Source organism: Lepidochelys olivacea (genome assembly GCF_965140295.1).
Source record: "Lepidochelys olivacea isolate rLepOli2 genome assembly, chromosome: 5".
Classification (NCBI taxonomy): Eukaryota; Metazoa; Chordata; order Testudines; family Cheloniidae; genus Lepidochelys; species Lepidochelys olivacea.
In genome coordinates this window covers 25545516-25562676 of record NC_140415.1, presented here as the reverse complement: position 1 = coordinate 25562676, position 17161 = coordinate 25545516, and the positions used below count along the sequence as shown (strand labels likewise).

Below are 17161 nucleotides of genomic sequence, written 5' to 3'. Positions count from 1 at the left end.
TCTCTCACTTCTCACTGGAGTATTTGGTTAGATTCCTAATTACTGTGGGATGATCACATTTCAGCAGGAACCTGACTGTTTTCTTTCATTTGTGTCTGGCCAGGAGGTTGAGATTTATTGATTTATTTTGGGGGGCAGGGGAGAGGAAGATATGTATCTTATTACCATGATTCATGCCTTTGTCACTACAGAATTAAATTACTGCAATGTGCTCTTCATGGGGCTACATCTTAAATCCATTCAAATGCTGAACAAAGTGCAGAATGCAGCAGCCCACTTGTTAAGCAAGATATATATCTGTCAGGACATTACACCAGCGCTTGTTATCTTCACTGGGTACCTATATGTTTCTATCATTATAGAGTTTAAGGAGTTGTTTTTGATCCTGTGGGTTCCTAGCCACTAGCATTACCATAATACCAATAACGTAAAATAATAACAACAAAATGCATGTGGCCCGCGACCTGCCTACTTGAGAGCAGCTCTATTTCTGTGCTATACTGTCACTGCAGAGATCAGTGGAGGCTCTTGAACTGCAGTCCCTTTGGCTTTAAAAGAGAGGGAACTGCTGGTAGGGCATTCTTGACTTGGCTTTGGAACTTGTTCCCCACTTGGTCCAGAATAGCTTGAGTCTGTTGACCTTTCTTTTACTGGAGGAGGTGCTACTTAAGGGGCAACATTGGAGGAAGGTGAGATATTCTACATTTTTTTTGCTATAAGATTTAACTGGTTGTCATCAATATATGATGGAAATTATTGCTGCATTTAACTATATAGAAATGTCAAGGGTGTTAAAGTCTGTGTTAGACACCTTTTTATAGACTTATATATTTAATAAATAAATCTAAAACGAAAGCTCCTTGAGGGAATGACCAGCCATGTTTGATGTCTGTGAAGTCTGCTTTACTCCTATGGAACTCTATAAATGAATGCAAATATAAGATATTCCCTGCTTCTTATAATTAGTTATATGCACAATACTATCTGTTATTTTATTTGCTGCAGAGCACTTTGGAATGCTCTCTCTCACAGATACATACACAAGACAGATAGACATCTCTTTAAAGGAAAACTGTAAACATGTTTCTCAGCCAAACAGTTTTCAAGCTCAAAAAGTGACCTCACTTTTTTCCCGTAAATATACAATGAAATGAATTTCAACCTGAAGGACCAAATTCATCCTTAGTGGGCCTTCGTGAGCTTCAATGCATTACACTGGGTGAATCTGGTTATGATGTTTAACTATACAAGGTATTTCTTAGCGTACTGGCGGCATAGGGGCTGGAACTAGCAGTGCTGGGGGTGCTGCTGCACCCCCTGGTTTGAAGTGATTCCCATTACATACAGAGTTTACAGTTTGGTTCAATAGCTCTCAGCACTCCCACTATACAAATTGTTCCAGCACCCCTGATTGGCGGTAGCAGTCATTTGCTACAAAAGATAATAATTTGTGACACTGCCAGTAATGAATCCTTGTGTAAATGATTGTGAACTATTTTCCATTTAATTTAATATTGATGTAACTAATCAGGATAATACATATTTAAATAAAAGGTTTAATTTTTAAACACTTAAATTGTTTTGCATAATTCTAAAACCAGTATTAGATCATGCTGGAAACTAGTTTAAAATCTTTTACCCAGGGTTCCCACATTTGGAGGGCGTGTTTATACTAAGTGAAGAGACTCCTATAGATTCACTAATTGCATGAAATTGTTGGTTGGCTCTACAGTTAAGCTGCTTGCAGGATAAACTATCGTTGAATCTAGTAACTGAACCACAACTGAGCTAAACGCTTCATCTACAAGTGTTACAGGAAAAAAAGAAACATATCTGATCTACGACTTGCAAAATAAATGGAATGGTTGCTGTATATTGACAAGAGGCATTCTAGAAGTGTTGGAAACTCAAGGTATTTGAACCAATGCTTTGTTGCCTTTTGGCTAAAAAGTCACCAATGTTATAAATGATGTCATTTTTAATAACATGGCTGCCATCTGCACTGAACTCAGAAGTATTCATTTAATTAAAAACTTGTATTTGAAAATTATTCTTGCCATATGAATTTTCAGAATTTCTGAATTAAGCAAGATGGCCACCACTTTTAAAACACACACAGCATACTGGAGTATACAGGAACTCAGATCAAAGACTCTTACAGATCACTTAAGTTTAGATATTTCACATTAAGATGAAAATGGATACCAGCATTCTGACTTTGCTCTTAGTAACAGTAGTAGCATCTTTACTTACTAGTATAAATTAGTGTACGTAATGCTGTTGGCTAAGTATCAAAAATGGTTTAGTAGCTCCTAACAGTTATTTTAAATCTTGATTAGGTAACTAATTCTCTTATGAACGTGTAAGAAAATTCTTTCCTACCTTTAGGTGCCACCTGTAGAAATTGCTTATGGAGTACGCTAAGTTGAGAAATAGTTAGGGTACCATTTACAGATGTCTCTACAGGTGGAGGCCGTGGTGGAGGGATAGGATCTGGAATTACTTTTACATCATTGCTTATGAAGAAGTCTGTCTCATCTAAAACCAGTTCATATTGGATTCTCGTAGAACATTCAATGTGGTGGCGTGCAATCTCAGTTAATTTGTCAACACTAAAAATTGAAGTGCAGGAAGCAAGTATTACTTTAAAATGTAAGATCGTAACTTAGAGTCAAATTCTGAAATATTTCATCAATGGGAGATTTTCTCTGTTAAGGACCACAAATCCTCTGTGTGGATCATGGGAAGGAGGGTCAACAGGAGGCCCTATGACAAGCTAGTTATTTCTCACTACATCCTGGCAGCAAGCTCTATTTGTGACTGCTATGGGAAGCCCACTTAAAGTGGAATCCCAGCCATAGAGAAAACCCGATGGAAAGATAGTACAGGTTGAGATTTTCAGAACTCCATAAGGAAAACGAGGTGATGTGTATTTGCCACACCTCACCCTGTCCACTTACTTCAGCCTGTTGCCCTGTCATGTGCCCCTGCATGGACTCCTGGATCTACGGAGCACATTCTGCAGGGAAAGGAGTAATACTGTTGTGGAGGCATAAGTACTTGGATATTATAATGGGAAGGGTCTGACCTGCACACGGAAGATCCCCTCTACATGAGAGTCAGGGAGTCATGATTAGTCCCAAATCTACACACCTCTTGGGCACTGGAGACTAATTTGTGTCACAAAGCAGGCCCTCATGTACTTATGATCTTTAAAATAACTTCCGTCAACTGCTATACACAGTGGGTTTAACAAAAGGTGGAGGATTCTGGAATGGCAGAAACATAGCAAACAATAGCCCAAAATTCCAAGGTGGCAGGAGCCACGACTTGGTATTGTGGCTTCCTGTGAACAAAATTTCGGGTTCTCTTCTGGTGCTCATAAGTGTAACTGTATTTCCTAAGAAAAAAAATAAGACTGAACAATTGTATACAATATTGCTGACTACACTTTTTAACTTTCCAAGGTATGCAGCACTATAGGGCATATATCATAAGGCAAGATCAAGTCCCAAATCCTGAGAGTAAAATTAGCAAGCAAAATGATTAATTTTTGTACATTTTTACAAATTATTTGCTTATGTCACCTGTCGGAACAATTATTTTTACCAGCTTTACTATAACTTTTCTATTCTACTAAGATACCAGGTCTATTTAAACATTAGCCATATATTACCTGGACATTTCTGCTAGGAACCTGGCTCCAAGCCACTTTTCCATATATTTGTAAGTTTCTTCTGCTTTCATTACTAGTTCTTCAACAAATGTTAATGCCTTTGTCTTTATCAGCTGCAGTCGAGATTTTGCAGCTTCCTCTGTTGAAACAGTCATTTCAGAATAATAATTTATTTATACAATCTGAAACCTATTTTCAAACTTACTTAGGCACCTAAAATTAAGCACCAAAACCTGCACTCAGGCATCAAAATGCCTATTTAGATTTCTGTGTTCATATATTACTTTATATTTTTTTAATTCACTCAGACTCCAGAATTTGTTTTAGAAAATATACCTACTGTTGATACCAGAATGTGCATATCATAAGGATATAGCAATCTTAACCAAACTGATGTAGAAGGAAGAGGTGATAAAAAGACATTAATTCAGACAGTACCCTCTGACAAAAGTGTTAGATTTAGAAGCTCAATGATGAAAAAGCAGATAGTCCACTGAATATGATTTCAAAACATTTCCCTTAGAACTTGAATATAAAATGTATATATTCTAAAGAGGAAGTGTTCCTTTTATTTAAAAATTATACCATTAATATTTAGGTAATTTAAAAAATGAAATCTTTTCAGGGAGAGACCATTCCTTTCTCAGATTTTTCAAAAGGGGAAAAAGCAAATCTCAAATGATACAAATTTTATGGGAACCATAGCCAATGTTTGTTCTTACAATTCCCTCTTTGTGAAAATGGGTGGCATACTGTGAGGAAAAAACGGTTACCTACCGTTTTGTAACTGTTGTTCTTCAAGATATGTTGCTCATGTCCATTCTGTTCTAGGTGTCCGCACGCTCACGTGCACAGTCATCAGAGATTTTTGCCTTAGTGGTATCCCTATGCCCTCTCAGTTCCTTCTTGCCAGCAACTCCAACAGAGGGGCAGGAGGACGGGTAATGGAATGAACGTGAGCAACACATCTCAAAGAACAACAGTTACAAAAACGTAGGTAACTGTTTTTTCTTCTTTGAGTACATGCTCATATCGATTCCATTCTAGGTGACTCACAAGCAGTATCCTTGGAGGTGGGCTCAGAGCTCACAGTCTAGAGGCTTGCAGCACTGCTCTACTGAAGCCTGCTGGGTTAAGTGCGTAATGGGACATGAACATGTGGCCGGACAATCAGGTGGCTACCCTACAGATGTCCTGGATAGGCACTTAGGCTAGGAAAGCTGACAAAGAGGCTTGCGCCCTGGTTGTATGGGCAGTTACAATCATCAGAGGAGGCACCTTTGCCTGATCGTAGCAGCAGCAAATGATGCAAGAAGAAATTATTTGACGGGACACTGGATGACCTTTCATCCTGTTGGCCACCAAGACGAACAATTGCATTGATTTGTGGAATGGTTTGGTCCTTTCAATGCAAAAGGTTAGCACCCTCCTGATGTCTAGGGAATGCAACCTACGCTTCTCCTCCTCCAACTTATGTGGCTTTGGAAAAAAGACAGGTAAGTAAATGTCCTGGCCCGTATGAAACTGTGAGACCACCTGAGGCAGGAAAGCTGGATGTGGCCGCAGCTGGACCTTAACTGTTAACCTTAACTAAAAGACTGTTTAGGACAGTTCTGAGGTAAGCGCCCTAATTTCAGAGACTTGGCGGGCAGATGTCCTTCCAGGAAAGGAGGAGAGAGCAGGAAGCCAGAGGCTCGAAGGGTGGTGCCATAAGCCCCGAGAGCACAAGATTCAGGTCCCACTGAGTAACAGGGTCCTTGACGTGCAGGTAGAAGTGCTCGAGGCCCTTGAGGAACCTGGCAGTCATGTCCTGGGCGAAAAACATCCTACCCTCGAGTGGCAGATGGAAGGCTGTTGGGGAGGTAGACTGACACTAGCCACGCCTGCAGGGGCTGAGGCAGAGCCATGCGTGCCAGACCACGTCAGTGCTGGCCGCCATGTGGCCTAACAATCGCAGGCATGTATGAGCGGTGGTGAGAAGGTGGGCTGGCATCCATGAGATCAGATCCGCTATGGCTTGGAACTGAGCCTCGAGGAGGAAGGCTCTGGCCTGATTAGAGTCTAGGACCATTCCAATTAACTCTATGCGTTGCACTGGAATTAAGGTTGACTTTCTCATTTATTAACAGTCCCAGGTCGTGACAGGTGGCGCAAACAAGGTCGAGATGATGCTGCACCTGATCCCAGGATTGGCCCTTTATCGTCGATGTATGGATAAATTTGCAACCCCTCAGTGCCCCAGGTAAGTGGCCACTGGTGCTATGCACTTTGTAAACACTCTCAGGGCTGACGAGAGACCGAAGAGCAGCGCCATGAATTGAAAATGGCAGTGGCCTAACACAAAATGGAGGAAACGCCTGTGTCCCGGGAAGATGGAAATATGCATCCTTTAAGTCAAGGGTGGCGTACCAGTATCCTGGATCCAGGGAGGGAATAATGGAAGCTAGAGAGACCATGCGAAACTGCAACTTCTTGAGAGACTTACTGAGGCGGCGCAGGTCCAGAATGGATCTGAGGCCCCCTTTTGCTTTGGGGATTAGTAAATAGCAGGAGTAGAACCTTTTCCCTTTCAAGTCTGGAGGGACCTTCTGTATTGCCCCCGGGTGTAGGAGGTTCTTGACCTCTTGAATGAGTAGTTGCTTGTGAGAAGGGTCCTTGAAGAGGGATGGAGAAGTGGGGTGGGAGGGAGGGTCAACCACGAACTTCAGGGTGTAGTCCGAAGATATCATGTCGAGCACCCAGTGGTCCGAGGTCAACTGTGACTAGGCCAACCAGAACTACGGCTGGATTAACCTTTTGTGGGCCTGGCACCAAACATATTTATGGGCCCCCATGTATTCATCATGGGCCCCTTCCGAGTGTGGGCCTGGTGTGGCGGCACCACTGTATACTCAGTACTGAATCTCAGAGACATTTTTCATTTTGATCACACACCTCTGCTTAACTCTATGTATTGCCATACACAGCTTCCTCAACCCCCAGTTTTTCTCGTTAAGCTGTACCAATGTGGGTTTCCCAGTGTCCATAGTGAGCAGAACCTTCATAATGATCAGGGAAACTCCACTCAGATTTATCTCCTTCCTCATTAAGACATTCTATAGTCATGTCTCCAGCACCACCCTATTTCACCAACCACTGTATGTGCTCCTGGCCTCAGCTCAATAAAGTTCCATAGCCAGAAGATACCTGATCAATTCTGACAAATCCCTCCCCCAGGACCCATCCTGCCATTTGAGCAAGCCACTTGTAAACATCATTTCTCCAACCCTAGCTCAGTGAGCACTTAGCCCCTGGGAACCTGCAGTCACCAGCCTTCTTTTCCCCTCTGCTCCCATCTACATGCTATTCCACTACCTGGTCACCACCACCTCTCCTCATGCTTATTTCCCTTCTACCTTGGACATGCTCCCCAAACAGCTGGTCCTATTCTCCCCCTGCAAACCTGACCTGCTTCCACTTTCCCTGCTCCCCTTGACATTCCTTTCCTACTGGTGACCTCTGTTCCTTGAGGTTAACTCGTTTCTTTATCTGCTCCTAGTTTAATGGCCCTCAATAGTCACAGAGTTACCTGTAGCTCCTCTGGCTACAGCCATAGGGCCAACTGCCAGAGGCCAGCCTTAGACAGGTGCACCTTCTAGCTGGCAATTCCAACACTGAGCATGCTTGAACCTTGCAACGGCAGCATTGGGACTCTCAATCCTCAGTGCTGGCCTTATGTAGCTGTAGACTCTGCAGTTAGGTGCTTCCCTACTCCAGGCCATGGCTTTAAGTACCTGAGATGCCTGTCACCTGCAGCAGGAGCCCCCAGTTCCTATGTACCCAACAGCTAACACATAGTAGTGAAGAAGGTGCAGCCTGGATGATTTCTGAGGCTGGGATGCCAGGAGATTCCCCATCCCTGAGCAGCAGCTCTGCAATAAGCTCACGCCACCCCTCTCTGCTGTGGGACCGGGACCCTATGAAGACAGTGGAGTTACCCCATGTATAACCAGTTCTACCCAAAGCCTTTTGAAGTCAGTGGGAGTCTTTTCATTGTCTTTAATGGGCTGTGTAAAAAAGCAAAGGAACTAATTCTAGACTCTAGGAGTACAGTGCATTCTAAAACTATGCTGCACTGGTTTACTATTGTAAACAGGAGGGACTCACATTACCTAGTGAATAATGAACACCTCCTGCAGCGCTTAATTTTTTCTGAGAGGCCTCCCACGCAATTACTAAATGTAAACCTGCTTAGCTTACAAATTTGAAAATATCAGGTGGTATGGTTACAAAAGCAAGGCACTTCTGAATTCAGTAGGAATTTTGGATGTGCACAGAATGCAGGACTGGTTCCTGCATGGTTACAGAACTGCAGTAAAATGGAACAATTTTCAGTTTGTGTGATTAGAGGATATCTGGAACCATATTGTAAGACTGTCCCACATAATGAGGAAAAGTTTTCTGTTCTTTTGTTTCTGTGGGGAATTTGCCAATGCAATATTACTGTCATCTTCTTTTTAAACAAACAAAACTAAAAAAAACAAAAAGAAAAGGAGTACTTGTGGCACCTTAGAGACTAACCAATTTATTTGAGCATGAGCTTTCGTGAGCTACAGCTCACTTCAAACAGTAATGGTTGTTGAACATAGCAATTCCGGTTTTAGTTAGCATTGGGAAGATGCCAGCATTTGTTGCTCAATTTTATCCTACTTTTTTCTAGAGAAAATTACAGTGGATCAATATTTGATTTGGGAGAAATGATGTACATTGGCCAAACCAGACAATCTCTACGCAAAAGAATAAATGGACACAAATCAGACATCAAGAATTATAACATTCAAAAACCAGTTGGAGAACACTTCGACCTCCCTGGACACTCAATTTCAGATCTAAAAGTTGCAATTCTTCAAAAAAAACCTTCAAAAACAGACTCCAAAGAGAAACTGCAGAATTGGAATTAATTTGCAAACTGGACACCGTCAAATTGAATAAAGACTGGGAGTGGATGGGTCATTACGTAAAGTAAAAACTATTTCCACATGCTAATTTTTCCCCCCTACTATTACTCACACCTTCTTGTCAACTGTTTGAAATGGGCCATCCTGATTATTACTACAAAAGGTTTTTTTTCTCCTGCTGATAATAGCCCACCTTAATTAATTGATCTTGTTACAGTCGGTATGGCAACACCCATTTTTTCACGTTCTCTGTGTATATATATCTTCCTACTGTATTTTCTACTGCATGCATCCAATGAAGTGGGTTTTAGCCCACGAAAGCTTATGCCCAAATAAATTTGTTAGTCTCTAAGGTGCCACAAGTACTCCTCGTTTTTTGTTTTTTGTTTTTAAGTAACAGAGAGCAGCTCAAATTGAATTTGTGCTCTCCTGAACTTTGAGGGTGTTCAAATATGGAAGGGAGGTGCTAGATTCCCTTTTTGATTATTAGACAAATCTGGAAAGGAAAAGACAATTTCTTCTTTTATTATCTCAGAAATTGAGTCACATCCTCCTGTGTGCCTGGTACTGTACCTAAAGCTGCCCAGGTCCTCTAGTAGTGCCTTCCCTCCCTCATAGGCGCCGACTTCTGCTCCCGCCGGTGGGTGCTCGACCCCCCTCTACCTCCGGCCCCGCCTCAATTCCACCCCTTCCATGAGGCCCTGCCCTGCCCCCATTCCAAACCCTTCCCCAAAGTCCCTGCCCCAACTCTTTCCCCAAATCCCCGGCCCAGCTCTGCCTCTTCCCTGCCTCCTCCCCTGAGCTCGCCACGTTCCCGCTCCTCCTCTGCCCTTCCTGGAGTGGTCAAACAGCTTGGCTGCCAGTGAGTGCAGAGCACCCACTAATATTTCCCCATGGGTCCTCCAGCCCTGGAGCACCCACAGAGTTGGTGCCTATGCCCTCCCTTACTTATCTTTTTAACTTCTCCTGCTGGGGCCCACATATCTCCCTTGCTAGGCTTCAGACACTGTCCATTCATTCTATCCAATTCCTTCTTCGGGGGCTGTCAGCTGAGGCCACCTGCATCCCTAATCCAGTCTGATGAAGTCCTCTGAGCGTGATATGTGGGCCAAAGCCTTCTACTCCTTGTGCATACATGTTCCCCATTCACAGTGCCACCCCCTTCTAGCAGCCAGCTCCCCATTCACAGCAAGCCCAGTGTATTGGTCACACCAGCCCTCGCAGCTTCCCCACTCCCTTTCCTGTTGATAGCGGCCATGGGAATGCTTGGAAATGTAGTTTCTTCCCTGCTCCAGGGCGAGGTGGATCCTCGGAAGTGACTGAGGCGATGTCCTTGGGCACATCTTCAAAATCCCTGGTTCTGGCTTCCTTAGCCTTTAGAAGAACCAGGCTGGGCAGAGGAACAGGAAGATGAAGGGTGATGCCGTTTAAATCCTTTGTCTCTGTTCTTTCTGTAGGAGCTGGACCGAGGGACACCCCACTACCTCGATGGAGGAGGTGGGGGGTGGAACAGCTTTCTAGCCTGCTGAGGGCTGTGTAGGTCCAATGAATGCAGGGTGGCACGGGAGTCTTTAAGACCGTGAAGCTGTGCATTGGTCAGCTCCAAAAAGAACCCTCCCCCATCAAACAGAAGGTCCTGGAGGGTACTCTGCATCTCCTGGGATAGCCTGGGATAACGAAGATGACTGCACCACAGGGGGAGAGGTGGCTTCCCCTTGTTCATCTGGGGACGGTTCCTGGGGTGTTGGGTCCTGCTGTGTCATCCCTGCATCAGATTCAACACCGTGCTCTGACTGTGCCAGGGGCAGTTTGTCCAAAGCAGCCTGACAGGAACGGCATAAAAGGTACACCCACATGTTCCAGTGCTGCCACTGAGTCTCCACACTGCTGCTGCAGGAGTCGTGCCGGTCTCATGGGCTGGTGGTGATTCACCTTTTCTAGGTGAGAGGCTGAACTCTCCTTCTGACTTGGACCATTGCCCTTCCAGTGACCAGGGCGGAGCTGTAGATGCCTGCGTCTGCTGACGGACCCTTGTCGGCAACCAGTAAGGAGAGGATCCTTACCCTGGTGAGGATCAGTGCCTGTCCAAAGAGCGGTACTGGGGAGCTGCAGACCGTGCCACGACTGGGAACTATCCCGAACCAGGCAGGGAGGTGGGAATCTATGCCTGGGAGACTGCCTGTGTGATGGTGATCTGCGCTGTGGCGATCTCTGGTGGGAGGCCCGATGGTACCGTGGGTATGGGGATTTGCGTCATGACTCAGGTGTCCAGTGCCATGTAGGTGGAGACCTCAGCATCAGGGACTTGTGTCTTCTAACCAGGGACAGAGGCTGAGGTATCGGGGTTCAAGGCCGCAGGGAAGGGGATTGACGCCTGCGGTCTGGGGACACTCTGCTGCTTTAGAGGGTAGTCCCATAACTGGCTTGTCTGTAGATGCCAGGGCCTTAGCTGGGTCCATCACCTGGCTTGGTGCCTGTGGTACCGGACATCCTACTTGCTCTTTGGTCGCCAGGCCCAATTTTGGGCACACATGACCCTACTAGGGCCCAGGACCCTCTGCCGCTCCCGGGAGCAAGAGGTGGGTCCCTGGCTGGGCTAAGGGGTCCGACCACAGCAGTACCCCTTGAGTAGCTCCGGGGCGGGCACATGGCCTAACACAGGTTCTTTGCCCAAAGCCCCAAATGGTGCTGGGCAGATTCCGGTGCCAGCGGTGTGTTGTGCACTGATGCCTCAGTGCCGGGCATGGAGTCCGACTAAGCGGGCTCCAAAGCAGGATGAAGGGCAGCCTCCAGGAGGCTCCTTTTGAATTTGAGGGCGAACTTTTTTTGCAGATCCTGCACTTGTCCTTTCTGTGGGACTCCCCCAAACACTTCAAACAGCTAGTGTGGAGGTTGCTAATGGACATTGGCCAGCTGCACAATAAGCGTGGCTTAAAGCCTGGGGAACAGGGCATGCCCTGCTCCAAGGCGAAGTTCCAGCCGGGACTTTAACTCCTAAACTATTACTCTAACCCTTAACTTAATGGTCTAACTAAGCACCTATCAACTAAAACCAAAGGAGACAGAACAATGGACTGTAAGAACCACTAGCGCTCTTGCAATGAAAGACAAGATGCTCCAACCAACCATCACGGGCAGTAAGAAGGAACTGAGAGGGCGTAGGGTCGGCAGCACCTAATATACCAGCACATGAGCGTGGCACTCAAGGGGGCATCACAGCCGTCCCTACGGATACTGCTAAGGCAACAATCTCTGACGACTGTGCATGTGGGCACGCACAAACCTAGAATGGAATCGACATGAGCAAGAACTCGAAGAAAAAACAGTTACCTACCTTTTTGTAACTGTTGTCCTTTGAGATGTGTTGCTCATGTCCATTCCATTACCCGCCCTCCTACCCCTCTGTCGGAGTTGCTGGCAAGAAGGAACTGAGAGGGCCTAGGGTTGGGGTGCCTAATATACCAGCGCATGAGCATGGCACTCCAGGGGCACCACAGCCAACCCAACGGATACCGCTAAGGCAAAAATCTCAGATAACTGTGCACGTGGATGCGCGCACACCTAAAGTGGAATGGACATGAGCAAGCACTTGAAGAAGAAATATTTGTCTACAAAGATCTATGAGTAAAAAATTCCATCTAACTTAGAAAAAACTGGCATTTCACAATGGGAGGACTGAAAAAAGACAAAGAATTTGTTGTCATTGAGATGTTAAGAGTAAAAAATGGAGGCAACAGACAGAGAAACATAAATGTCTTGGAAAAGATAAATGTCTTAAAAATGGGTATGGAATGTGAGAAAGAAAAAGATATCGAACAGATAAATAGAGGAATGAAAAACCTGAAGAAAAAGAAAGAAGACCAAAGAGTAACACTGAACTAAGAGTATCTCAAATCTTGGAAGATCCATGTAGGCATCCAATGTGCAACTCAATTTTTTATTTTGAGACCTGAAGAAGACCTCTGTGTAGCTCAAATGCTTGTCTCTTTCACCAACAGAAGTTGGTCCAACGAAAGATATTACTTCATCTACCCTGGCTCTCAATTTTTTATTAAATTTAATTTTACCTGCTAGAAAATGTTTTTCTAAACAAAACAAAATTTTAGTTGCTGCTGACAGTGACTTCAATAGGTAAAACTGTAAAGCAGTTTCTGTTACAGACCTTATTCCCATATGCCAATAATAACTTTCCAAAACAATCATCTTTGAGGCTGAAACTTTCCTTAGGCAGGCTCTACAGAAAGATGAATGTATTTGGAAGGTCTGAACAAAATCCCTTTAAGTTCATCTTTGAGTTAAATGAGAATGAAAAATATACACTTCCTATTTTCAGCAAAAACAGCTGACATTTGAAATTTTAAACTTGGCATTAACTCATTTTTCTCTGAGATCTGCTTGATTTGGGAGGGAAAGCTGTAAAATTAAAAAGGTAAGAGCAACTGAAAACACCTCAGAGGATTTTTAGTGCATATCTATTAAGCTTTTCAGTACAGCTTAACAAATTGCTGCCTTCTTTGTAACTTCTTTGCACGTTTTCCAGGAGCTGCTTCTCTCAGTCTGCTACTGGGACAATGGCATAACAATCTGTAAGTATCAAATTTAGTCACACAATTCTCAAAATATCCAACAACAGAAAATACTCTCAGACCAGGAACACAATTGAAAATAAGGCATATACATGCAACTGCTAAATTCAGTGAGAAATCAAAATTCACAACTCAGTAACTGCCTACAGATTTGCATGTCTCGAAATATCTACACACTTAATTGGTCATTTACATTTCCAGTTATTACACTTGCAGGTGTAGCTGTGGTATCTGCATTTGCAAGGTATGTTAATAAGCTATTATGAAAATGTGGCCCTGTATGTTTTAGTTCTCCTTTGATACATACCTTGGCTGTTTTGTTAGGCAGGTCTTTACCTCTTTAAAGTTCCCCTTCCTATTTCCAAATATTTGATTTTAAAAAAATATTGTTGTGCTGAGATTGGGTGAAACATTGTTGAAGCAGGTGAGTGTAACAGTCACCCTTCGTTCAGGATAAATGTAAGAAGCAATTAAGCTCCTTTGTAGAACAGATAGCTGAAACAATAGGAGCCACTGCCCAAAACACAGGCCACCTGCAAGGCTGATGTGGGAGTTGAGCCAGGTGGTTGGAGCGGTTCTCCTTGGAGTCTAAGCACAAATGCAGAAGGCTGATTATGGTTTGATGAAGCTCTGTGTCTGTGTATGTGTGCACGCAGGAGCAGAAACATGCCAGAAGCACATAAAGGAGGTAGGAAGGAAGCCCCAGAGACAGCCAGAAAAGCTCTTGTTGCATTATCTTGAGAGAAGCTGAGAGAGAGAGTTTTTGGGTAGAGTGCTGGCTGAAAAGAGGCTTGGCCCTGTGAGAAAAGGAACTGTCTCCTGCTGTTTCATTCCTACCGTATTCAGGAAAACAGGACTTTATACATTCTTTGTGAATAAACAGGATTGCATCAAACAAATACCTGACTCCCTCTAACAGAAACAATCCAGAAGATCCTGAAGATTGGTTAACTGCTCAGGTCAATATAATTTAATATGTTCTCTTACAATGAATAGCTGATAGTAGAAGGATGACAGGAAAGAGAAGAGAGGCTTAAAAGTACTTTCTCTTCTATTTTGAATATATTTATTCAAAAATTATTGTCTACCACCATTTTTTTAAGTTTCCAGGATTCTTCAGACCTCTTTCCTCCCCATTCACTCAGCAAACTTTCAACAGAACTTTGCAGACAGTTTCAACTATTAAAAAAAATCTAAATTGGGAATGATGATCAACTTCCACAATGTAGCCCACTGAACTAATTACATACCTTCATATTCAAGGGCACTAAAATATTCCTGTTTCATTTTAAGCTTTAATTCCTGTTTCTTTAGTTCCTCTGGTGTTAGAGGAATGGCAGTGGCTTCAGCCACAGGTGCTGGAGAAGGAACACCTGAAAGAAAAGAAAATATTTTCACCAAAAAGAAAATCTTATAATGTTTGGACTGCATATATGTAGACAACACAGCATAGTACAATTTATTTTATGGAAATAATTTCTTTTCAAATGAATCTGATATCATTTTTATAAGATTACAAGTTTGGTGGATAAATGTAATTGTTGGCATAATATTCTTAGACTTCTGTAAGACATTATTACTGCATGACATCTCAATTTAAAAAATTAACACTATACTAAATCAGTGTAGCACCTATTAAATGGATTAAAACTGGGTAACTAATAGAGCTCAAAATATAATTGCTAAAAGGAAATGATTATCTAATGGAGTTGTTTCTACTGGGGTTCTAGATGGTCATAATGATCCCTTGTGGACTTAAAATCTATTAATCTATTGATAATTTGCAGGTACGCAAAGTACCCTTTGAATGCTAAGTGTCAGTCAAATTCAGAGATGAAGTAAATGGTGATAAAAGTTCTATGTTGATAAGTAGGGCCCTACCAAATTCACGACCATGAAAAATACATCACGTGAAATCTGGTCTCCTCCCATGAAATCTGGTCTTTTGTGTGCTTTTACCCTATACTATACAGATTTCACAGAGGAGACCAGCGTTTCTCAAATGGGGGTCCTGACCCAAAAGACAGTTGCTGGGCGTTTGCAAGGTAATTTTAGGGGAGTCATGGTATTGCCACCCTTATTTCTGCACTGTCTTCAGAGCTGGGCAGCTGGAGAGCAGCGGCTGTTGGCCAAGCGCCCAGCTCTGAAGGCAGCATCCCGCCAGCAGCAGTGCAGAAGTAAGGGTGGCAATACCATACTATGCCACCCTTATTTCTCCGCTGCTGCCTTCAGAGCTGGGTGTCTGGAGAGTGGCGGCTGCTGACTGAGGGCCCAGCTCTGCAGGCAACAGCACAGAAGTAAGAGCGGCAATACCATACCATACTATCCTTACTTCTGCACTGCTGCTGGCGGTGGCTCTGCCTTCAGAGCTGGGATCCCAGCCAGCCACCACCACTCTCCAGCTGCTCAGATCTGAAGGCAGTGCCCCCGCCAGCAGCAGCACAGAAGTAAGGGTAGCAGTACTGCAACTCCCCCCCCCCAACTCCTTTTTGAGTCAGGACCCCTACAATTACAACACAGTGATATTTCAGATTTAAATAGTTGAAATCATGAAATGTATGATTTTTAAAATCCTATGACCATGAAATTGACCAAAATAGACCGTGAATATGGTAGGGCCCTATTGATAAGTCAGTATTAGTTACATTAAGACAGTACTGAAATACGATAAGGAGGGTGTACAATGTATTAAAAGTAGGTCTCCTCTAGTTCATGTTATACTTTTTTACATCATCCTATTAGTTACTTTTACAAGATGGACCTAAAGCCTGCAATGAAAACAACAACACTTTAATATTATAAAGCTATTTTATAATTTTGTTTTTTAACATTGTGTTGGCAGTTTATTTGTAGTTTAAGCACTTTTGACTGTTAAGTGTTGTCAAGTACAGATAATGATAACTTTTCTTCCCCAACAACCGACTTGCAGCTGCTGTGGTGGTGCAACAGGATGATACCAGATCAGTAGATCAGGTTGAACATAACTCTAATGATCAAATCGAAAGGTGACAAAATTGAGTGCAGAAAGTTATATCACTCTTTCAGTAAGTATGCTGCTGCACTGCCTACAAGATAAAAAAAAATTGTATTGTGCATCCCTAGGATGTGAAAGCCAGAAATAAAAGTTGGTGAGCTCTTCCACTCTCAGGAGATGTACAACAGCACTTTATTTGGCATAAAATGAAAAATGTATCCATTAATATCTTATCTTGTATTGTGAGGAAAGATGGTTAAGGCACTTGACTTAGATTCAGGAGACCTGATCTCTGAAACAGATTACTTCTGTAACCTTGGACAAGTCATTTAGTGTATGTGTACATAGCAAAAAAAAAACCCTGTGGCAGCAAGTCTCAGAGCCCGGTCAAAAGACTTGTCTCGTGGTATGGGGCTGAAAATAGCAGTGTAGACATTCAGGCTTGGGCTGGAACTTGGCCTCTGAAACCCGGGTGCTGGGGGGGGGGAGGGTCTTGGAGCTCTGGCTCCAGTCCAATCCCGCATATCTACACTACTATTTTCAGCCCTGCAGCACGAGCCCCACAAGCCTGAATCAATTGACCTGGGCTCTGAGACTTGCTGACGCAAGTGTATTTTCGCTTTGTAGACATATGCTAAGTGACTTGCCCAAGGTTACACAAGTAGTCTGTGGCAGAGCACAGGTTTTTCTGCTGTGTAGATATACACATACTCTCTCTCCACTTCATTTGCCCATTTTTAAAATACTTTCTTTCCCCCACCATTTGTCTATCTTCTCTATTTAGACTGTCAAGTCACTGAGGCAGAGACTGTCTCTTATTACCTGTACATATGGTACTTATTACAATAGGGCCCTGATCTTGGTTGGGTCTCTAGGTGCTAACAGAATGCAATTAAACAATACATTGTTTATACCTTGTCAGAATGATGATAGAGCAGGGACAGACCTGATTGATCTATAATATTATAAAGATTGTTACATTATACTG

General features: G+C 43.4%; 1 protein-coding gene across 1 annotated transcript in view; it reads right to left on the bottom strand.

Annotated features, from left to right (window-relative positions):
- SPEF2 (sperm flagellar 2) overlaps positions 1 to 17161 on the bottom strand; it is a 111945-nt gene that overhangs the window by 24513 nt on the left and 70271 nt on the right. The window contains exons 28-30 of the mRNA XM_084628061.1: positions 14450 to 14572; positions 3677 to 3815; positions 2383 to 2612 (exon numbers count right to left, since the gene is read on the bottom strand). Of these exons, the coding sequence (XP_084484187.1) occupies positions 2383 to 2612; positions 3677 to 3815; positions 14450 to 14572 (492 nt within the window). The remainder of the gene's footprint in view (positions 1 to 2382; positions 2613 to 3676; positions 3816 to 14449; positions 14573 to 17161) is intronic.